Here is a 23,814-nt window from a genome sequence, read left to right as displayed (position 1 = left end):
CCTACCTTCCTGAGGTATGTTCTGGTCTTGGAGTCTGTAAACTCTTAAGGCATCCAGGAGCCGTGGGAGGTGACATGGGAGATGCACGTTGTCTGATGGCCCTGGCTCTGGCGAGGGCCTTGCTCGAAACAGTTTTGATCAGCATTAATTTCTCTTCTTTCCTGACCCTGGGGATCCTTGTCTGGGACCTGCTCGAAGGGCCAGGGAACCTGGGTTTAGAGCTCATTCAGGACGTGAGTCTGGATAGCTTGAATGTAACGAGGGCCACAGAAAGATAACAACCCCGTTCACTTGCAGAATGTCCTGGCCCTTATGGAACCTTCTATAAGTGAGACTCGCAGCCTCGTTCGCCCCAGAACACATGATTAGAGCCTACGGTCATGCCTTATGCAGATTCAGAGTATGGGCTTTCCCTGGCCGGGACACTCCCCCCACCCCCTCTCCCTCCATGCACTGGACCAGAATCTTCTGGTTCCACAGCCCTGCTGCACCAGGAGTGTGGCCAGGCAGGCTCTCATGGAGGGTCCTATGTTGGGGGTCCTAATATTAGTCCATCAAGTTCTTTGTCTGTTTCTTCACCTGCCAAATGAATAGATTGGCCCAATCAGTGTTCCACAACTTTGAAACCCAACCTTGGCATCTCCAGCACACAGCCCACTCTAGTTTTATGCAGCCCCCCACAGGTGAATCCCCACCGCAGTGATCCCGCTTTTGTTGGGCTTTCCATCCTACAGTTTATATCTGAAAATGATTGTCTTACTGCTGCCTTATCTTGCACGTAGAAAATTGCGATGCTAAACGTGCTTCTGCACGTCATACCTGTTCCCAGGGCTTCAGCTGCATCCTTCTGGCTGGAAATCCCTGGGTGAGACCATCCCTCAGGTCCAGGCCTATGACTCGATGAAGCAGGTGGGGACTTGGGAATCTCCCCTTTCTATTTCGCTGTAGGATCCATCTTCTGTCCCCAGCAGGGGCTTGTTAACTTGCCACTTCCCTTTCCTTGTCTCCCAGAGGTTGTGTGTCTTGGGTGGGCCCAGAGTTCAGTGAAGCAAGGGCTGATCATGCCAGGTGCTGTGGGCTGGATGCCAGCAACAGAGATGAGCTCTTGTGCCCTGGGAGAGGGCATTGTAGTGGGCCACTCTCCCCAACAGGAATAATGGAGTTCAGAGCAGTTGGTCAGTGCAACCACAGAGCTGACACAAGAAGTAGTGGGTACAGAATTAGGAGTGACCAGTGCAAGCTTCAGGGCATAGGGGATTCCAGCCGGTTTCCTCGGAAGAGGTGGCTGGCCCCAAGCCAAGGATACAGAGGTGTTAAACGAAATAGGGAAGAGGGAACCACATAAGCACATCCCTGTGCAGCTCTTTATCGAGCATCTTCTTGATAGATGCTTCTATACCCAAATCTTTTTATTCTCCCCATCAGCAGCAAGGGGATTGTGGTTCCTGTTTTCTCAGTATAGAAACTGAGGCTCAGGCAGGTGACGACTTCAGAGGTGGCTCCCTGTGCTTTCTAGAAACATGAAGGATCATCATAACCTCAATTTGGTGAAGACCAAATTGCTAGAGCAGTTTCTCGGCTGCAGCACCATGGACATCTGGGGCCGGGTCCTTCTTTGCTGTGGGGGCCGCCTCGTGCATTATAGGATGTTGAGCTGCATCTCTGGCCTTCACACACAAGATGCCAGTAATATACATCCCCCCCCCCCCAAGTTGTGACCACCAACAGTGTCTCCAGACATGGCTGTGTGTCCCCTGGGGGACAGAAACACTGCTCCGTCGTAAAATCTGGTTCCTGTCCGAGGCCAACCATTGCCTCAGTGGGTCTTTGGTGTTTGTTGGGCTCCCAGCAAATTGCTGCCAAGGACAGGCGTGGGGTAAGGAGGCCAGCAACTGAATTCTGCCGTCCGCTCGGTTCCTAATCTAGAGTCCTGATAAAAAGGAGACGCCCCTGGGAATGGACTGAGGGGGAGTTAGGGAACGTGCCCCAAGAATGTTCAGCAGAGGAGGAAGAGGAGGTGAGCTGGGGCCCGTCATCACTCGCTGACACAGCAGATGGCATTGTCTTTCTCTTCTTCGTCTTCCCACTGACCTGGATTTCTGCAGGAACCGTCCTCGTCTCGGAACAAAGGGTTGCGTTTCTTCCGAGATTAGAGGTATTAGATACTGGTCTCAAAGAGCTACTTTGCAGGTGGCCCCAGATCACTGTGGCTCTCGAAGCTGCGTTATCTTCTCCCGTTTGCCCTCTTGGCTCCAGAGGCCAGTCCGTCCTCCTCTGCTTGTTCCCCCGACCATGGCATTGCTGCTTTAACACCAGGGGAGGAAATGGCACTTTCTGGGGCCGTCCGACCCCTTCTGGATGCTGCCCTCCCCCCCCCAGTCCCCATCCACCGGTCCTTTGTGCACCCAGCGTCCCCAACAAACTGTGCCAGGCAGCCCCTGCTCGGCCTCCCCGCTGAGCAAGACAGGCCCTTCTCTCTGCCTCGTCCCGGAGACGGAGGGACAGAACAAAGGGCTCTGTCTGAGCGCCGCCGGGCCCCCGACGAGCCAGCGCGCTGCTGGCCGAGGTGCAGAGCCCATCACTTCACCTCTTTGCTGTTTTTTTCATCTTGGCCTGGAAAGGGCCTTGGGGATTAGGCACGTCTCAAAAACTCAGCCGATGAATTTGGGTTCTACTCATTTCCTCGCTGAGACTCTGAGCCCGAGCCCCGGTGATGAATGAAGTAGTGATTCAAGGGTTCGGCCTGTGGCTTAGTCGGAGCAATGAATAAGCTGTCCTGGTCTGACTCATTCGTTGACATCCCAGCTCTGCCCTGTTTCTTAGGGCTGTGTGTGTGAGAGGGAAGCCAGTTCCAAGCATTTGATGACTGTCACTACTGGGCGGGCGAGGTGCCTGGGGCCGCTGTAGCAAAGTACCACAGGCTGGGTGGCTTAAGCTACTGAAATGTATTGTCTCGTGGATCTGGGGACCAGACGTCCAAATCAGGATGTGGGAGGGGTTGATTCCTTCCAAGGGCCATGAGGGAAGGATGCATTCAGGCCTTCCTCCTCGGCTTGCTCACGGCTGTCTTCTCCCTGAGTCTTCACCTCGTCTTCCTTCTGTGGGAGTCCGTGTCCAGTTGTCCCCTCGGATCAGGGTCCACCCTAATGACCTCATTTTAACTGAATCACCTCTTTAAAGGCCCCGTCTCCAAATACAGTCACATTCTGAGGTCCTGGGAAGTAGGACTTCAACATAATGAATTGTGGCAGGCACAGAGGAGCACGGTTCAGGCTGTAATGCTGGATCAAGACAGATTTCATTTCTATTTAGTAAGGGAAATTTTTTTTTTAATATTTACTTTTTTTTTTGCACTGGGTCTTAGTTGCGGCAGGTGGGCTCCTTAGTTGAGGCTCCCAGGCTCCTTAGTTGCGGCACGTGGCCTTCTTTAGTTGCAGCAGTCGGGCTCCTTCGTTGTGGCTCGAGGGCTCCTTAGTTGTGGCATGCGTGTGGGATCTAGTTCCCTGACCAGGAAACGAACCCCAGTCCCCTGCATTGGGAGCGCAGAGTCTTAAACACTGCACCACCAGGGAAGTCCCAGTAAGGGAATTTTGGATAGATAATCGTACTGATAGAGAATAAGTTCGTTTCGTTTTGTCTCATTCATTTAAATAAACATTTTAGGAGAGTTGGGCAGATTGGCCACGTCAAGTTTGGAAGTGCCCTCTTAGGGAATTTTCCAGATCTTGCACACGTCCTTATACTTGGGGTGACTATAGAGAGACAGGAACACGACCTGGGGGAGAGCAGACCTCGTGGGACTTGACAAGGGGTGTATTTAGAGCCAGGCCTGGGAGACAGTGTGTGCCCGCCCAGGGGCCGGCCGAGGCTTATAATTGGGGCATACAGGGGTCCCTGTCCTCGGTATTGCCAGTGTCGGGAGGGGAATCCCAAAACAACTCCATCCATGAAACAAAGTAACTTCAGGACCGGTCACTGCCACAGGTGAGAAGACCAAAGAAGTTTCTGGAAGATCTGAAAGTCATTCCGCATAGAGTGTTAACAAGGCAGGTGCAGATTTGGCTCTCAGGGATGCTGAGGGAGCGGGAATAGCCCTCGTCTCTGTGCCCAGAGCACAGATGTCCGGCCAGCAGTCGTGTCCACGGAGGTCAGATTGCCAGCCAGGTGAGGGCCGTGACGTGCCCGGCGCCAGGTGAGCTTGGAACGGGAGCCTGGGCCCGGCCTGAGCTGGCCGATGGAGGAAGAGGAAGGCCCACAAGCCCTGCCACCGCCGCTTGCCTCCGAGGCCGCCGCCGCCGCCGCTGCTGCTGCTTCCTCACAAACGAAATCAAAACAGTGTCGGCACCAGGGCCACCCGGGGCTCTGCCGGGATCTTCCCGCTCATCTCTCAGAGCCTCTGCATCCCGTCTTAGGGTGCACGGAACCTGGGGAGCCAAGGGGAGGCTTTGAGATTTTGCTTCTCAGATCCCGGGGACGCATCCAGGGCTTTCATTTCCTGGCAAACGTGCCAGAACCCAAGGCCACTGCATGGGGAGATTGCCAGAGTCCCTGGCTGTCACGTGGAGATGCTGTTTATCAGAACACGTGACACAGAGAAAGTGTCAGAGCGTAGCCTGCCCCACAGACCCTCAGGGAGCTGGTCCCTTTTCTGCTGGTGGTCCCCAGGGAGTCTGCCCCCTGGTTTCACAGGGAGAAGAGAGGATGAAGGGGGGGAAACTAAGGAACAGGACGTTTGGAGTAGAGAAAGTGACCCAAACGGGGGCAGATGGCCCTAGGCCCCAGCAGCTGGGGCCATCACCCAAAAGGCTGGCTCCTTCTCTTGCTCCCTTCTTCTAAATACTGTGTAGTAAGGTGAACACGGGCTTGGAATCATGCTCACATCTTGTGTACCTGTGAGGCCCTGGGGAGACCTAAAGTGTGCAGACGTTGTTTTTCTTACTGATTTAGAACATGTTCTCCGCCTCGGCATTGGTGACTTCTGGGGCCGGATCCTGCGCTGCGGTGCGGGTACCGTCCTGCGCATTGTAGGGTTTGAGCAGCATCCCTGGCCCTCACCCACCAGATGCCAGTCGCACCCACCCCACAAGTTATCACAGCGAAAAATGTCTCCAGGCCTTGCCAGGTGTCCCCTGGGAGAAGGGTCACACCCAGCCCCCCGTGACCAGACTGGCACAGCAGCCCCTAGAGCCCTCGCCGGGGATCTGAACTGCCTTTAAAAGCCGAGTGGGGTCCCCTTGTTCTCCGGAGGCTGCTCGCGCTGGTCTCAGGCAGGGCTTTCGTGTGTTGTCACCAAGACTCCACCGCTGTTAGGTTCTCAAGGTGACGTTCCACCTGGGCGTGATGACAGGTGGACTGTGTGATTGGAGAGGGGCCCCCAAAGGATTCTCCTCTGCCTGCCCAGACCCGCTTCCCAGGTGCCCCTCTGAGTCTTTACGAGCCTACTGGAGCCCAGCCCCTGACAGGGCCTAGCGGGTCTGCCTTCCCTTTGTCACCAGAACCCACCTGTGTCCCGCAGGCCTGACCCAAGCCAGCATCCATCCCCCTGACCGACACCTGCAGGGGCCGCCAAATAGCCCCTACCCTGGTCTGCCTGCCACACTGGACGTGGCTGGTCCCTTCCCGATGTCCTCCCGGTCTCCACTCAGCCAGGGCTCCCGATCAGACTTGCATGACAATCCAGCCTGCTTCCCACATCTGACCTTCCCGACCTCGGCCCCTCCCCCTCCCGGCCACACTGGTCCCCTTGTTCTGAGGCCAGCCCCGGCTGCCCCTGCCCAGGGCGCGCTCACCGCCCTCGCCTGGGCCGCCGTCACCAAGCTCTGCCCGTCCTTCCCCTCCCGCTATGCAGGCCTGGGCAACTCTCTCCTCTCAGTACTTCCCTGCCTCCCGCTTAATCCAAAATGACCACCATGCTCTCGTCCGTTTCTGTCCCCATGACGGCACTGCTGACGTCCGGGGCCAGACCATCCTCTGCCGTGGGGGCCGGCCTGCGCATTGTAGGGTGTAGAGCAACAACCCACCAGATGCCAGCAGTACCTCCCCTCTCCCGAGTGGTGGCAGCCAAAAATGTCTCCAGCCATTGCCAAGTGTCCCGTGGGGTGGGACAGAATTCCATGCCCGCACCCCCCTGCACCCCCCATGGAAAGCTGCTGCTCAGACACGCTGCATTTTTCCTTTCCAAAGCACTATTGCTTTTGGAAATGCCTCTTCTCTGGTGGGTTGATTTGTCAAGTTCCCTAAAGGCCAGACACCGCCACATTCACACTCTCTGTTTTGCCGGCTGCCAGCCTGGCCTGGCCCGGGGCGGGGGGGGGGGGGGGGGGGGGGCAGTGGAGAAACATTGGTTGACTGGACAGACTTTGAAAGAAGACAGCCCTGTTGGGGACGTAGCCGCAGACCCTGGGGAGGAGGATCAGCCTTGGGGCAGATGAATGGACTGGGCTGCCCCAGCACTTGCCTGGAGGAAGAGCTTTCTCCAGGACTCAGACCGGTTGGGCCAGACTAGAAGGCCTAGGGGGAGCACATTAGGGAAGAAAGGGACAGTCATGAGAGGGTGTTTGGGATGGGCGTCTCCAGGGATATGTAAGTAAGGCAGAAGAGAGGTGATGGCCCTTCCTGACCATGGCCTCAATCGGAGCATCCAGTATCTTACGCACCAGACACCTGGATTTGTGTCCAAGGGCAGCCGTAAATCGGTACCACAAACGGAGTGGCTTAAACAACAGAAATTGATTCCCTCGCAGTTCTGGAGGCCTAAGTCCAAAACCAAGGCATCAGCAGGGCCGTGACTCTCTCCACAGTTTCCCGGGGGGACCTTTCCTTGCCCCTTCCAGCTTCTGGGGGCTCTAGACATTCCGTGGCCTGTGGCCACATCCCCCCACCAACCTAAACCCTAAGCTCTCCTCCAGCTCTGAGCTGCCAAGACTGAGAACCATACTTCTTTTGTAGCTGTTCCTCAGCATGTCCATCTTTCCCATAACTTCACGTGATCGTTTCCTAAAAAAAAAAATCCCAACAGGCTCAAGGAAACATGCGTGGAAAAGTGGAAACGCGCTGACTCCTAAATGGCGTTTCCTAACTGATTCTGCTGTAACGCCGGCCTTCTCCTTTTAGCTTGAGGATGATTTCATCCGATAAACATGTGGCTTCAAATTATGGCCTTATATAAACGAAGCAGCTATGCTACACTTTCTGGAGGCCCCCATCCTCCTTAGTTTCCAGTCAATTCCGAATCGTTCACCAAGCTGATCGGCAGAACCCGGCTTTTTTGTGCACGAGGCCTGGGCCGGGCCCTGAGAGCGGCTCATTCACGTTCGTCCACTCACCCCGAGGGCCAGAGTTTTGGTTGCCTCCCCTCTTCCCCGCACCTCCTTTCTCTGAGAGCATGAGTGAAAGGCCCTGAACTGAGGCTCACGTCCCCTCTAAGCGCTGAGAGCACAGCAGTATGGTGTTTGCAAAAGCCCTCTTAATTTTTCACCGTTCAGCTTTTTCAGTAGGAATTCTTTTTTGTCTGTTTATATTTGTTTGTTTGTGTGGGGCTGCGTCGGGTCTTAGTTGCGGCACGTAGGCCCTTTGTTGCAGCGCACGGGCTTCTCTCTAGTTGTGGCGCGTGGGCTCAGGAGTTGCGGCATGTGGGCTTAGTTGCCCCGCAGCATGTGGGATCTTAGTTCACCGACGAAGGATCAAACCTTCGTCCCCTGCATTGGAAGACGGATTCTTAACCACTGGACCAGCAGGGAAGGCCCACGATGGGAATTGTTTACCTTGCGCACAGAAGATCGGCCGTTAGTAACATTAAGTAGATTCACAATAATGTACAACCACCACTTCTATCTAGTTCCAGGATGTTTCCATCACCCCAAAAGGAAACCCAGTCCCCATGAGCAGTCACTGTCACTCCCCCCCCCCCCACTCCCCAGCCCCTGGCAACCACTACTCTGCCTTCTGTCTCCGTGCAGTCGCCTGTTCTGGACATTTCATATCAATGGGGTCATAATTTGTGTCTGGCTTCTTTCATTTGGAATGACGTTTTGGAGGTTCATCCATGTTGTAGCATCTGTTGGGGCTTCATTCCTTTTTATGGCTGAGTAATATTCCTCAGGATAGATGGACCACATTTTGTTTATCCACTTAACTTTTTTTTTTTTTTTTTTTAATTTGGCTGCACCAGGTCTTAGTTGCAACAGACAGGATCTTAGTTGCTGCGTGCAGGATCTTCTTTGCAGCATATGGGATCTTTAATTGCAGCACGTTGTGACATGCGTGTGGGATCTAGTTCCCTGACCAGGGATCAAACCCAGACCTCCTGCATTGGGAGCGCAGAGTCTTAATCATTGGGCCACCAGGGGAAGTCCCACATCCACTCATCCTTTGATGGGCATTTCACTTCCACCTTTTTTGGCTCTCTCATCCAGGAATTTTATAGTCTGCCAGTCTGATTTCCATTTAGTGATGAGGGCATCATTCTCCGACGAGTTCCAGGTGGACGGATCATATCAGTTTAGGGACGGGTTTTGCTTCCTGTTCACATTGCGTGTGCTTCTGTGAGCATTAGTCAGAAAGCAGAACAGGCATTTTAACTTCAGGGCATTTGGAGAGGCGGTTTGGCTCAAAGACGGACACACAGGTTTTCAGAACCTGCCGCCCCCAACAGACGGCTACAGCATGCAATTGCCACTTGGCCGAGCCGCCCCCCCTGACGACCCAGGGCCCCCAGTTCCTCAGCCCCAGACCTGCTTCCTTTCATCCCAGACACAATCTGGGGATTCTTGGGGTTCAGGTTTCACATCCACTTGTGGCTAGGACCTTAAGCCACAGCGTGACTGGCTTTTCAGGTCTCAAGCTCTGTTAAGACTCTGTGAGGAAGGCATGCTTAGAAGCCAGAGAGAACAGCTGAGCTCCTCCAAGAGAGATGTCACTGTTTAAGGACATCCCCTGAAGCTGTGGTAATCACAGCTTGGCACCACATAGACATCAGCAGCGCAGAGGCAGACCTGCATGTGTCACATAACGTATGATCTTTAACAAAGGAGCCTCCCCAATCTGGGGAGAGACAGATTCTTTGAGAAAAAACATTAACACAGGCGTTTCAACTCTTTGGAGACCATCTGGATTCTCCTTTCACCTCCCACACTGTACTGGGTTGACTCGTGTCCCCCCAGATGCATTCCACCCAGAACCTCAGAATGTGACCTTGATTAGAAATAAGGTCTGTCTCTGCAGATGTAATTAAAGATCTTAAGGTGGCGTCATCCTGAATCCAATAACTGGGGTCTTTTTTTTCAAATTTATTTAATTTTGGCTGTGTTGGGTCTTCGTTGCTGTGCGTGGGCTTTCTCTAGTTGCGGTGAGCAGGGGCTAGTCTTCATTTTGGTGCACAGGCTTCTCATTGCGGTGGCTTCTCTTGTTGCGGCGTACGGGCTCTAGGTAGGTGCACGGGCTTCAGTAAATGTAGCACGCTGGCTCAGTAGTTGTGGCGTATGGGCTTAGTTGCTCCTCGGCATGTAGGATCTTCTCAGACCAGGGCTCCAACCCATGTCCCCTGCATTGGCAGGTAGATACTTTTTTTTTTTAATTAATTAATTTATGTATTTATTTCATTGTCTGTGCTGAGTCTTTTTTGCTGTGCGCGGGCTTTCAGTTGCTGTGATTGGGGGCACCTCGTTGCTGTGGCTTCTCTTGTTGCGGAGCACGGGCTCTAGGCGCGTGGGCTTCAGTAGTTGTAGCACATGGGCTCAATAGTTGTGGCTCACAGGCTCTAAAGCGCAGGCTCAATAGTTGTGGCACACAGGCTTAGTTGCTCCGCAGCATGTGGGATCTTCCTGGAGCAGGGATCGAACCCATGTCTCCTGCATTGGCAGGCGGATTCTTAACTACTGCGCCACCTAGGAAGCCCTGGCAGGTAGATTCTTAACCTCTGCGCCACCAGGGAAGCCCCAGTAACTGGGGTCTTTGTAAGAAGAGGGAAGGACTTCCCTGCTGGTCCAATGGCTAAAACTCTGCGCTCCCAATGCAGGGGGCACAGGTTCTATCCCTGCTCAGGGAACTAGATCCCACATGCCGCAACTAAGAGTTCTCACACTGCAACTAAAAGATCCCACGTGCCGCAACAAAGATCCCGCATATGGCAACAAAGATCCCACATGCTGCAACTAAGACCTGGTGCAGCCAAATAAATATTTAAAAAAAAGAAGAAGAAGAGGGAGGACACAGAGAGAGACAGAGAAAGCCTCCATGTGGTGTTGGGGAAGGAAATTGGAATGATATGCTTACAAGCCAAGGAGTGGTGAGGACCACTGGAAGCCAAGGGACACACGGGCTGGTTTCTCCCTCAGAGCCTCCAGAAGGAGCCAGCCCTGCCCAGAGTTTGATTTTGGACTCATCCAGAAATGCAAGGCAGTACATTTCTCTTGTTTTAAGCCACCCGGTTTATACTGCTTTGTTACAGCAACCCTAGGAAACTCTCACAGCCTCCAGTATAATTTCCAGATGGATAAATACTGAAATATAAAGAGTAGGTCCAGGGGAGGACTACAGAGTGAAGGGAGGGAGAGGAATACAGAGTGTGGTTCCACGTTCATCAGATCCAGGAGAGGAATGCACAGCAGATGTCATGAAAGAAGTGACCCACAGACCTGTCTGCCTGGAAAATGTGGTGTTTGTGTCCAAAAAACACCATATGCAAAAGTCAGTCCGTGTGAATTAGGTTCATCAAACTTCTCAAAGAGTTCATTTCCTTCCTATACCAAGAGCTCCTCCAAAACAATGAGCTAGGTAGGCATGGTGTAATGGGGGAAAAAAAAAAGGGCAACCACATGAATAACTTCCAGAAAGAAAAAATCGTTACTGAATACACTGAATTCTCAAAAACCCCAGCCCGACAGTCAGAGGATTATAAATGACAGAAGGCTCTTTTGTGCCCACTGATGGCCACGGGGTGAGAGAAATATTAATCCTCGGTGCCAGCGAGGATGCCTTTGAGGCAGCACTTCCCAGGCTGCTCCGGGCAGACCTCTTACTTGGGTGGGCCTCTCCAGAAGTCACTTGAGCAGAATGGGTCAGGGCCCTTCACAGTGAGGATGTAGAGGGGATCAGGTCAGCACAGTGTTTAGGTTAAAATGGTGCCACCTGTAGAATGAGGAGGCTCTGGGTCTGAGGGTACATTGCACTGGGAGCAGAGCCGCCTGGGATCTGTCAGAGGGGTCTGAGAGGTATCCCAACCTGAGGATGAGGACAGGGGACATGGATAGCACCAGAAGGAGGCAGCAGGGTGGGCTGGCCCCCATCAGAGATGCTGGGGAGGGAAGGGTGCCAGCCTGTGGTGATGGCCTGATCAGTGTCTTGTGGGGATACAGCCTGGGCCGGAGGAACCAGACCTCCCGCTGTGGGCTGAGGGCTTTGGGCAGCTTCTCTGTGACTGGAGGGGCCCTGCAAGGTCTGGCCTGCAAGCCTGGGGCTGGTTGGGTGGGGAGCACCCGGAGTGTGTCTAAGAACTGCTTCCTGCAGTAGCCAGTCTCCCAAAGGGGGCCGTGCTATAATGGGCCCTGATGGCCAGGGGCTGAGGGCTGGCCAGAGAGGGTCCCCGAGGGGCTTTTTGCTGGGACACCTGCACCTAGACCGACGCTTGCAGGTGCTCCCCTGCAGTGACCTGCAGGATGGAGGCAGGGGTCCCTCAGGGGCCTTCCTGACCTCCTGGTGAGAAGAGAAGGCGGTTCTGGGGACAGCGGACAGGATGTGGTCAGTGGGAGGAGCAGGGAACAAACACCCTGGGTGTTTGGGGCTGGAGGTGGGGTGGGTGTCCCTGAGCACAGGCTTAGCCCCTGAGGAGCGTGCAACAGAGTGGATGGGCTCCAGGGGCAGGTCCAGGTGACATCGGGTCCCCCGGGCTGCAGAGCAAGTGATGGGAGCAGGAAAAGGGGTGATGGGCAGGAGCTTGGTGGCATCTTTGGGGAGGGGAGCAGTGGTTTCTACTGTGTGGGGGGATGGCGGACCCAGGGGCAGGTGGGAGCAGGAAGGGCTGGCTCCAGGCTGCATGGAAGTGAGGAGGGAACTCAACCCCGGGCTAGAGAAAGATTTACTAGTGTCTCTGGTTTTCAGGCGCCAGAGCAATTTCAGTGGAAGGGTCCTTCCCCTGGGAAGAGGGGAAAGGGAGACTCTCTGAGAGGAGAGTGCAGGCTCTTTGGGAAACAGGGCCTGGTGAGGCTAGCTGGGCACGGGCAGGTGCCGGGTGGAGTTTCCCAGGATACAGATGTGGTGGGCCTGGGTGGGCTGCGATGGCTGGAGGGGCAGCTGCTGCAGGGTGGGTCAGGTGGGCCCTGCAGGGACTCCTGGGAGGGCCCCAAGCTGGCGTTCGCTCTGCCCTACCCCTTCTCATTGGCCGGCCCCTTCCCCGCAGCTCCAGCGGTCAGCAGGCGCCTTGAGCAAGTCTTATCTATTAATACTTCCTCCTGGCCTGGGGGTGGGGTGTGCATTGGCTGGCCCTGTGACTGCCCCCACAGCCCCCCCCAGTCTCTGAGCATGGGGTCTCCTGCTCCTCCCACCAAGGTGCCCAGAGCTGTAAAAGTGGGCTCCGAGGGTACCTCATGATCAGCCAGCCCTGGAGGATGTGGGGCAGCACAGAACGCAATGGGCCACACAGCCCCTCACCCTGTCCAAGTGTCAGCCAGACCCCTTGTCAGGGCAGGTGACAGAGGCCCCCGGAGCAAGATCACATGGTTGGGCCCTGATGGCTTTCTTGCTCAGCTCAGCTCCATGTCTGTTGGGAGGAGAAGGCAGGGGCATGCACCTGACCTTTCTGCCACCTGCATCCCGGCAACTTGGATGTGAGACCATCCAAAGCCGCTGGTCCTTGAGCAGGATCGCGCCCCCGCAAGTTGTGGTACACGTCAGCTGTGTCTCCACAGAGGGACAGGCTCTGCCTGAATCTCTGGGTCTGCGCATGTGCATGTATGCACACACACATGTGTGGGTGTGTCCAAGTGAAACTCTGTTCGTGCACGTGTCCATGGTTTTTGTTTGTTTTTTAATCTATATTTGGCTGCGTTGGGTCTTCATCACTGTGCACGGGCTCTCTCTGGTTGTGGTGAGCGGGGCCTACTCTTCGTTGCGGTGTGCGGGCTTCTCAGTGCAGTGGCTTCTCTTGTTGCGGAGCACGGGCTCTAGGCACACGGGCTTCAGTAGTTGCAGTGCGTGGACTCAGTAGTTGTGGTGCACGGGCTTAGTTGCACCATCGCACATGGGATCTTCCTGGCCCAGGGCTCGAACCCATGTCCCCTGCATTGGCAGGCGGATTCTTAACCACTGCACCACCAGGGAAGTCCACATGTCCATGTTTGTGTGCGTGCACGTGTGAGCGTGGTTGTATAAGAGTGTGTATTCAATCACGTGTGTCCATGTCTGCATATGTGTGCTCAACATTCGTACGTGTTGTATGTTCTCGAGCACAAGTGCATTCGTGTGGCCATGATTAAGGTGCAGATCTACAATTTGGGCTTGCGCCTCTGTCAGCTGGCTTGGAAGCACATGAACTCCCCACCTTCCACAGCCTTGTGGGGCTGCCCAGGAACGTCCTGCAATTAGGTCTCCTAGTTTCCGGGGGACGGCCAGGCGGGCGGCACCACCTGGCACCTCAGACAAGCTCATAGGTTCCCAACCATTTCCTTGCAGTGGCGTCGGAGGAACTTGGTGACCGGGCTCAAGGATTGGGCATTTTGAAAAGAAAGCAAGAAGTTTTAAAAGTTGCAGTCCTGGGGAATTAGGTCCTTTCGTAATCCACATACTTTGTTTTAAATGGCTTTATTGGGTGTGATCAATACACTATAAATAGCACTTATTTGAAGTGTGTTACTGCATGAGTTGTGACACACGCAGGCATCCGGGAGCCCACAACCATGATAAAGATAGTGAGTGAGCACATCCATCGCCAAGAAGTCTCCCCGGCTTCTTTGTCCTCCCGCCCTGTCCCCCTCCCCGAAGCAGCCAGTCATCAGCTTTCTGTCTCTAATTAGTTTGCTTTTTTTTTTTTTTTTTTTTAGAAATTTACGTGCAGTTGACCCTTGAACAATGCAGGGGTTAAGGACACCAACCCTCATATATACAGGCAGTCAAAAACCCATGGATAGGGGCTTCCCTGGTGGTCCAGCAGTTAAGGCTCTATGCTTCCAGTGCAGGGGGCCCAGGTTCAATTCCTGGTCAGAGAACTAAATCTCACATCCCGCAACTAAGAGCCCGCATGCAGCAATTGAAAAGAAAAAAAAGAAAAGATCCTGCGTGCCACAACTGAGACTCGTCACAGCCAGATAAATAGATTTTTTTTTTAAAAAATCCGTGTATAACTTTACAGTTGGCTCTCCATATCTGTGGCTCTCCATCCTGGTGTTCAGCCAACCACAGATCGTGTACTAAAGTACACATTTAGTGAAAAAAATCTGCATATAAGTGGACCCACGGAGTTCAAACCCATGTTGTTCAAGGGTCAGGTGTATGTGGAATCATATAATATGTACTCCTTTGAAATTTTTATTGAGGTGAAATTTGTATAACATTAAATTAACCATTTAAAGTGAACGGTTCAGTGGTATTTAGTTGTACAACCAGCACTTCTGTCCAGCTGCAGAACTTTGCCATCACCCCAAAAGGAAACCCTGTGCCCATCAGCACTCTCCCCATTTCCCCACCTCTTCACTCCCCAGCCCCTGGCAACCACTAGTCTACTTTCTGTTTCTGTGGATTTGCCTGTTCTGGACATTTCATATAAATGGATTCATACAACATGTGGCCTTTGGTGTCTGGCTTCTTTCATTCAGTATAGTGTTTTCAGGGTTTGTCCACATGGTAGTGTGAATCAGTAACATTCCATTGTGTGGTTGGACCCTGTTCTGTTCATCTATTCATCAGCTGATGGAAATTTGGGTTGTTTCCACCTTTTGGCAATTGTGAACAGGGTCGCCATGCACGTGTGTGTACAAGTATCTGTTTGAATCCCTGTCTTTAAGTCTTGGGGTCCATACCTAGGAGCGGAATTGCTGGGTCCGTATGTATTCTTTTTCATCTTCCGTCTTTCACTCGGCACACAGATTCTGAGATTGTTCCATGTCGTTCCATGCTGTTGTGAGGTTCAGAGTTTGGTCCCTTCTCATAGCTGAGTCCCGTTCCATCGTGTGGCTGGTTTATTTGTCCTTTCACTGGTTTGTATACATTCAGGTTGTTTCTAGTCTGGGGCTTTTGGAAACAACACCACTAAGAACATTCGTGTACAATCTCTGTATGAACATCTGCTGCTTTTCTCTTGAGTAACTCCTAGGAGTGGAATGACTCGTAGGAGTGGGTCACATGCTAGGCATATAATTAACTTTTTTTTTTTGACATACAATAAACTGCATATATTTAAAGTATACAATTTGACTTTTTTTTTCTTATTAGTGATGTATATATGGCAATCCCAATCTCTCAATTCATCCCCCGCCCCCTGCTTTCCCCACTTGGTATCCATATGTTGCTAGGCATATAAATAACTTTTAAAGAAACTGCCAAGTGTTTCCAGAGTAGTTGAGCCCCATCGTTTCATAGAGGTTTTCTGCAGGATACTGTGGCTGTTTGAATAAAGACACTTAGCAATGTGCACGTCCATTTATCTGCTAGTTCATGTAGAATGAACTGATCCCAAAGAAATACTCAGAGTTGGACACGGAAATGTGTGTCCAAGAACTCAGAAGTCATGTTTCAAAGCCTATGTCATGACACGGAGAAATGTTCATTTGCACCAACATACCACATTAAGAACAACTCAGGTTTTATTAAAACATATAATATCTATTAAGCTGGAAGGAAATATACCAAAGTTACTTACTAATTTGGGGGAAAGTTTAGAAAACTAAATATTCTTGTCTCCCCCAACCTTCCTACCTGTTGCCACTACCTACCTACCGATTTGTAGTGGCTTCATGATGTCTAGTTTTGTTCGGCTTCATCCATCCCCCGCCCTTCTAACTCTGCTGTAGGACTCAGTTTCCCAGAACCCAGATCATCTCAGCCTCTGAGTCATGCTTCTGTCTAGGACAGAGGTCTGCATACTGTTTCTATAAAGGACTGGAAAATAAGTATGTTCAGTTATGCTGATATAACAGAGGCAGCTGTGGACAATATGTTCATGAATGGGCGGTGCTTCGTTCCAATAAAACTTTTTTTTTTTTTTACAAAAACAGGCGATGGGCCTACCACACTCTCCTCCCTCCTTTTGTCTTCCTGTTGTACGAACTCCTCTTCATCCTTCAGAGCCCCTCTTAGATATTACCACTCCCCTAAAGCCTTCTCTGGCTCTCAAAGACAGTAGTTTCTCACGCTCATGGTTGATATTCTCTCACATTTGTTTGCATATCAGCTTCTCCTGCTGGGCTTTGAGCCAAGGTCTGGTTCAGCTTTGTATCTTCAGCCACGCTTGGGTGGCACACAGTGAGCCCCACCATGTGACCCACAATGCATTTCTGCCTCTTGCTCCAAGACATAAAATAAGCCATTGCCCACATTGGCTGCCTTTTCTCTCTTTCCCAAAATGTCTTCAGGAGCAAATGCTTTTTGTCCAGGGAACCTTGTTAAGTTGTCATGTCTCCCCAGTTACCTCTGGCTGGGATGGCTGCTCGGTCTTTCCTTGTTGCCCATGACCTTCACAGTCTTGGGAAGGCCTGGCTGGGCGTCCTGCAGGATGCCCCCGATCTGGGTCTGATGTTCCTGTCATGATTGAAATGGGGTTGTATGTTCTAGAAGCAAAAGCACTCTGAGCAGTTCTCTCTAGTGAGTTTTGGGGGCCCTCCCTGATTTCATCCTCCTCGGTGGGGTTTCATGGTTCCTGACTTTCAGGGCAGGTTCAGTCTTGCTCCTCCCAGCCTTCCTCTCGTTGCCTCTCTTGTGTTTTGGGAACATAACCAAGGCCCATGGGGCTGAGTCTTTGCTTGGGGATCTTCCAGGGGAGGTTTTGTTGGAGAGCAGAGGACAGGAAGGGCTGAGCTGAGATATGGTTGTGGCTATTGGACTTGAGGGTTGAGAGGCTGGTGGGGCGGGACGGGGCCTGGGATGGAGCAGACTCCAGGGGAAGGGCTTGATCTTGGGGGGAGGAGCCTGGTGATGTTGCTCTCCAAGAGGCACAAACCTTAAGTCAGGGTCACATTTAAGGGCAGACGAGCCTCTTTGGCCCTTCTGGCTTTTCAGGAGAGCCCATGGATTCAGGCCGTGGGTCTGAGGCTGTCTGTCCAGAAGTGGATGTCGGGATGCCTCCTCACCCCCACCCTCCACCCCTCTGATCGTGCCACCCCCTCCCTTCCAGCTCCAGGACGCGCGCCCCGAGCCCGGGAGGCATGCTGAGGCCAGGCTGCCGGCAGGATGAGTGTGAAAGAGGCGGGCAGCTCCTGCCACCGGGGGCAGGTGGCCTACCACCTGCACATCTACCCGCAGCTGGCCACCAGCGAGAGTCAGGCCCCGTGCCAGGCCTCGTGCCGCGTGACAGCCACCAAGGACAGCACCACGTCCGACGTCATCCAGGACGCCATCGCCAGCCTGCAGCTGGATGGCAGCAAGCGCTACGTGCTGGTGGAGGTCAAGGAGACGGGCGGGGAGGAGTGGGTGCTGGACGCCAACGACTCGCCCGTGCACCGCGTACTGCTGTGGCCGCGGCGGGCGCAGGACGAGCACCCCCAGGAAGATGGCTACTACTTCCTGCTGCAGGAGCGCAATGCGGATGGGACCATCAAGTACGTGCACATGCAGCTTGTGTCCCAGGCCACGGCCACCCGGCGCCTGGTGGAGCGTGGCCTCCTGCCCCGGCCGCAGGCGGACTTTGATGACTTGTGCAACCTCCCTGAGCTGACCGAGGAGAACCTCCTGAAGAACCTCAAGCACCGCTTCCTGCAGCAGAAGATCTACACGTACGCCGGGAGCATCCTCGTGGCCGTCAACCCCTTCAAGTTCCTCCCCATCTACAACCCCAAGTACGTGAAGATGTACGAGAACCAGCAGCTGGGCAAGCTGGAGCCACACGTGTTCGCGCTGGCCGACGTCGCCTACTACGCCATGCTCCGGAAGCACGTCAACCAGTGCATCGTCATCTCCGGCGAGAGTGGCTCCGGCAAGACGCAGAGCACTAACTTCCTGATCCACTGCCTCACCGCCCTGAGCCAGAAGGGCTACGCCAGCGGCGTGGAGAGGACCATCCTCGGCGCTGGCCCCGTGCTGGAGGTGAGTGGGGGGGGGGGGGAGGGGCCAGTCAGCGGGAGATGCCTTAATATGTGGCTTTGGTTATCGTTCAGATAACCAGGGAGGCGACCGCCATGGAGAAGACAGTTATACTCACAGTTCCCTAGCAACAAGAGGCGCCGCGTGCCTTGCAGGGCCACACAGGGAGGCACCAGGGCCCATCAGGAGGCAGCAGGAGCCAGGGGAGGGTGTAGGCAGGAGTCTCTGTCCTGATTTTCACGGGAAGGGTCTGTTGAGGCAGGGCAAGCAGGCTTAGGATTTGCTAGTTGGAATGATTTCAGAGTTTGGGGGCATAAGAGCTGCCGTGGTTGTCTGGTAGTTGGCCCCGGGGTGTTCAGGGCAGGGGGAGACTGGCCCTGAGTGTGGAATGTGATAACGGCAGGGGGCAGGCATAGGCCCTGAAATGGTTGGTTTGTATTTGGAAGGCGTGCTTACAGGAAAGTCCTTTGCTCTCTCGAGGACTCGACCAGCCCTGGCAGGGCAGTCCCTCCAGGGTCAGCCAGGCCCCAGGTGTCAAAGCATCAGAATATAGAAAATAACATGGCCCAATCAATGCCTTGATATGCTCTTAATGTCCTCTTGATGTCTGGGGGGGCAGCAGTGTGCACTTTGGGTTCCAGAAAGAAAAGGATGGCGTGTCCAAACTGAAGAGTTCATGGTGAGGTGTTTCTGGCGGGGGTGGGGCCTTGGGGTAGAAGGAAGCCAGCAAGGTGAGTGCAGGACTAAGGACTGGGGACAGGCTAGAGGAGGGGGCCGCCTGGTAGCACCGAAGAGTCGGCAGGGGAAGAAACACGCCAGCCTCTTGTGACCTGTCCAGTGTCCCCGTCGTCCAGACCCCACAGGAGTCATGGATGTGTCGTTGTGGGTGAGCCTTCTGGACACGGGGGCAGTGGAAGTGATCGCAGTGGCCCTCGCTCTCAGGGTCTTAGGACAAGATGCATCCACATCTCAGAACATAGCTTAACGGTCTTCACCTGGCCAGGGCCGGGGCGGCGTGTGGGTCCAGGATTTGTGCGCCTCTGGGTTTGGGGTCTAAGGCTCTGCTTGCTTTCTCTCTATTTTTGATAAGTTTTTACAGTGATTAAATAATTTCAAGTACATAACTTAATCTTTTTTAAAGTTTATTTATTTTTATTTATTGGCTGCATTGGGTCTTTGTTGCTGCGCGTGGGCTTTCTGTAGTTGGCGGGGAGCGGGGGCTCCTCTTCATTGTGGTGTGTCGGCTTCTCATTGCGGTGGCTTCTCTTACTGCGCAGCACGGGCTCTAGGCACGCGGGCTTCAATAGTTGTGGCACGTGGGCTCAGTAGCTGTGGCTCACGGGCTCTAGAGTGCAGGCTCCGTATTTGTGGCGCACGGATTTAGTTGCTCTGCGGCATGTGGAGTCTTCCCGGACCAGGGCTTGAACCCGTGTGCCCTGCATTGGCAGGCGGATTCTTAACCACTGTGCTACCAGGGAAGCCCCAAGTATATAACTTAATCTTAAATAGTTAAATTTTATTAACTATAGCAACATAAATCATTCTACTTCTTCCAGCATTTTGGGGTTTCTAGAAATGCTGAACAGATAGTCCAGAGTGTTCCCCTATTCCCCCACCCCCCCTGCACTTCCCCCGTCATTAACATGTATTTGTCAACAACTGGTGAGCCAAGGTGACACATTATTATCAACTAAAGTCCCCATTAGGAGTCACTCAGCGTTGCATATGCTACGGGTTTGGACAGATGCACAATGTCACGTGTCCACCACGAGTATCATACAGAATAGTTCCACTGCGCTAAAAATCTCCTGTGCTCTGCCTGTTCATCCCCCTCCCTCCCTCCAGCTCCTGGAAACCTCTGATGCTTTTACTGTCTCCATAATTTTGCCTTTTCCAGGGTGCCGGGTGGCTGGAATCATACCGTCTGTCGTCTTCTCAGACTGGCTCCTTTCGCTTAGTAGTAAATACTGGTACTAAGGTTCCTCTGCATCTTTTCTCGGCTGGAGACCTCATAGCTTCATGTTGCTGAGTGACACCCCCCTGGATGTGCCGCAGTCTGTCCATCCGCAGGACCCCAGACCCTCTGTCTGAGGAGTAGGGTCCGGGGGGGTGGGTTCAGGGGCCCCACCCGCCCTGGAACGTTGACCTCTGGCTTCTTACCGAAAGGCACTGAAATCCCATCCAGTCTGTGCCTGCTGAATACGCGTTAGTTCCTCTTCCTCTCTGACAGTCCCTGAGATCATCAGCAAGAAATTAGCGGGGGCTGTACAGCCTGGCCCCATGCCAGCACGCGTGGCCTGTTTCTGTCTTCTCCTATACACGTAATGTAAAGATTCATTGTCATTTTTGGTGCCAGCGTTTTAAAAACTACTGAGCGGTCCAGCCGCAGGACGGACGCTTTTCTCCTCAGTGCTGTGTGCCCCACGTGCTCCCTCCTCTAGTCGTCCGTTCATCCTGCAGATATTCCATGTGCAGGCACCGTTCTCGGCACTGGGCTGCGCAGTGGCCAAAATCGACACAGAGGCCTGCCCTCGGGGAGCTGCCGCCCGGTGACGAAGAGGCAGGCAGTCAGGGAAACAGTGGGCCTCGCACGTAAACCAAACTCCGACAAGAACAGTGGGCGGGCTTGAGGAAGAAGGGGTGAGGGAACAGGAGGCGAGAAGGTGGCGCTGGGCCGGGCCTGGAAGGGGATGGGGTGAGCGATGCGGCGTCTGGGAGGAGCACACGGCCAGTGCAAAGACCGGGAGGCTGGACTGTGCCTGGCCGCCCGGGAAGGGGCCAGAGCGGGGTGAGCAGGGGGCAGAGCAGGAGGCGGTGGGGACAGGGAGGTGGCAGGCAGATCGTTCAGGGCCTTTCGGGCCACGGGGGGGCCCTGTGTGATATGGGAGCTACAGAGGGTGTCCCGGGTTCAATCTGGCTCCACCCCAGCTCTGGACCTCAGTTGCCGTGACGCCACTTATGGTCCCACTGTCCTCCCAGCAATGGCCAGGGCCCACAACAGGTGCCCTAGGATGGGATAAAACGGTGCAGGCACTCAGTGACTTTAGAAACTGGGGACAGGAGGGACTTCCCTGGCAGTCCAGTGGTTAAGAATCCACCTTCCAATGCAGGGAACGGAGGTTCAATCCCTGATGGTGGAACTAAGATCCCACATGCTGTGGGGTAACTAAGCCCAAGCGCTGCAACTACTGAGCTTGCACACCACAGCTAGAGAGCCCATGTGCTGCAACTACTGAGCCCATGCTCTACAACTAGAAAGAATCCCACGTGCTGCAAAGAAGAGCCTGCGTACCACGAGATACCCCGCGTGCCGCAGCAAAGACCCAATGCAGCCAAATAAGCAAATAAAATTTAAAAAAGAAAAAAAGAAACTGGGGACAGGAACAAGAGGACGGACCCAACATTTAGCAGGTGGGGCATTTTGCCAAGTAGGCCATTCGCCTCTCCCAGAACCAGGCAGGCGGGTGGATGTGCTAAGGTTTGATGAGAATGCTGCACCCCAAGATTTCAGTGCCACACAGCAAGGAGGCAGGATTGGCCTCATGGCGCAACTTCCTTTTCTAGCTGAGGACCATCCAGGTCACCAGGATGAGGTTCCTGGAGCTGCTGTGACCAAGTACCCCAGACTGGGTGGCGGCAAAGAGAGGAATTACTCTTTCTCACAGTTCTGGAGGCCTGAAGAGTAGGTGTTGACAGGGTCACGCTCCCTCCGAAGGCTCTAGGGGCAGATGCTTTCTTGCCTCTTCCAGCTTCTGGGGGCTCCACGCAGGCGCTCCTTGGCTCATGTTGCTCCAGTCCCAGCCTCAGTCATCACATCGCCTTCTCTTCCTACAAAGAGGTGGGTTTAGAGCCCACCCCCCATCCAGGGTGACCTCGTCCTAACTCATGACGTCAGCAGAGACCCATTTCCATATAAGGCCACGTTCACGGCTTCTGGCGTCAGGACAATACAGACAAGGCTTTTTGGAGGGGGCGCACGTCAGCCCACGGCAGCCCCCCGCCGAGTGACAGCTGGCCGTGTCTGGTGCCTTCTTCCCCCAGGGCCACCACTGGTGATCCCAGGGGCCCATCCGTCCTCCTGCTGGCCTCCACGCTCCTCCCCTGCAGTTGCCCCAAAGGATTCTGGCATGTTCTTCAAGGGCCATTAGTCACCTCCATGGCGGGTGCCCACCCCGTGAGTCAGATGCCTCTGACCTCGCCTGGCTGCCTCCCTCGCACCTCGGCGGTGTGCGCCGGCAAGGCTGCGTTTCCCCAGGGGTTAGGAGCTGCTGGAGGGCGGCGCCCATTCCAGCTTCCAAAACAGGCTTGAGCCGAATCCAAATCACGGCTGTAAATGTGCTTCCTGAGGCCACCGTTTGGAAAGGGAGAAGGTTGTTTTAGTTTTGAGCCTGGTTTTGCAGCCAAAGCACCACTGACCTCTGGGGCTGGGTCATTCTCTGGCCTGGGGGGCATCCTGTGCACTGCGGGGCGTTGAGCCATCCCCCTGGCCTCCACCCACCTGATGCCAATAGCAGCCCCTCCCCCCCAGGAGCGACAAGTAAAAAATGTCCCCAGACATCACCATGTGTCCCCTGGGAGCAGAATCTCCCCTGCGTGAGAATAGCTGCCTTAGTCACAGCTTGCGATCCCACGAGACCCAGTCACCATTTCTTTCCAGTGTTGATGGTTTAGAAATGGTCCATAAGTACGTCCCAACCATTCTGAGCTAACTTGAGAATTACTTTCTAATAACAGGAATAATTAGCTGCTGTGCCTTCGGGGCCACTGCATGTCAGGCTCCAGGTGCCAGAGTTTTCATCCACCCTTCTCTCTGTGGACTCACAACAGCTCTGCTTATTTTAAAGAAGAGAAAACAGAGCCCCAGAGAGGTGTGCTAATGTGCAAATGTCCCGGGGTTGCCGTCGCAGAGCACTATACACGGGAGGGGGTGGAGGTGGGGGACTTAACACAACGGGAATTTATTTTCTCACAGATCTGGGAGCCAGAAGTCTGAGATCAAGGTGTGGGCAGGGTTGACTCCTGGAGGCTCCAAAGGAGAATCCATCTCATGTCTCTCTCTTGGTTTCTGGTGGCTGCCAGCGTTCCATGGCTTGTGGCCGCGTCACTCCAGGCTCTGCCTCTGTCTCCATGTGGCCTTCTCCCCATCTGTCTCTGTATCTTGAATCTCCTTTCTCTCATAAGGACACCGTCATTGGATGGATGGATGGATGGATGGATGGATTGATTGAATTTATTTTTTAAGTTTTTGGCTGCATTGGGTCTTCTTTGCTGTGTGCGGGCTTTCTCTAGTTGTAGAGAGCAGTGGCTACTCTTTGTTGTGGTGCACGGGCTTCTTATTGCGGTGGCTTCTCTTGTTGTGGAGCATGGGCTGTAGGTGCCCGGCCTTCAGTAGTTGTGCCACACAGGCTCAGTAGTTGTGGCTCGCGGGCTCTAGAACTCAGGTTCAGTAGTTGTGGCGCACGGGCTTAGTTGTTCCATGGCTATGTGGAATCTTCCCGGATCAGGGATTGAACCCCTGTCCCCTGCATTGGCAGGCAGGTTCTTAACCACTTCGCCACCAGGGAAGTCCCCCGTCATTGGATTTAGGACCTA

At 53.9% G+C, this 23,814-nt stretch overlaps 1 protein-coding gene across 9 annotated transcripts in view; it reads left to right on the top strand.

The window, feature by feature from the left end:
• MYO9B (myosin IXB) overlaps window positions 1–23,814 on the top strand; it is a 96,087-nt gene that overhangs the window by 1,346 nt on the left and 70,927 nt on the right. For all 9 annotated transcript variants that reach the window (XM_057708731.1, XM_057708734.1, XM_057708729.1 and 6 more), the window contains exon 2: window positions 17,318–18,225. In XM_057708731.1, the coding sequence (XP_057564714.1) occupies window positions 17,374–18,225 (852 nt within the window). In that variant the 5' untranslated portion in view covers window positions 17,318–17,373. The remainder of the gene's footprint in view (window positions 1–17,317; window positions 18,226–23,814) is intronic.

This window comes from Hippopotamus amphibius, chromosome 15, assembly GCF_030028045.1.
Source record: "Hippopotamus amphibius kiboko isolate mHipAmp2 chromosome 15, mHipAmp2.hap2, whole genome shotgun sequence".
In the NCBI taxonomy this organism is placed as follows: Eukaryota; Metazoa; Chordata; class Mammalia; order Artiodactyla; family Hippopotamidae; genus Hippopotamus; species Hippopotamus amphibius.
The sequence above is the reverse complement of the archived record's forward strand: the minus strand, read 5'-3'. Positions and strand labels throughout refer to the sequence as shown.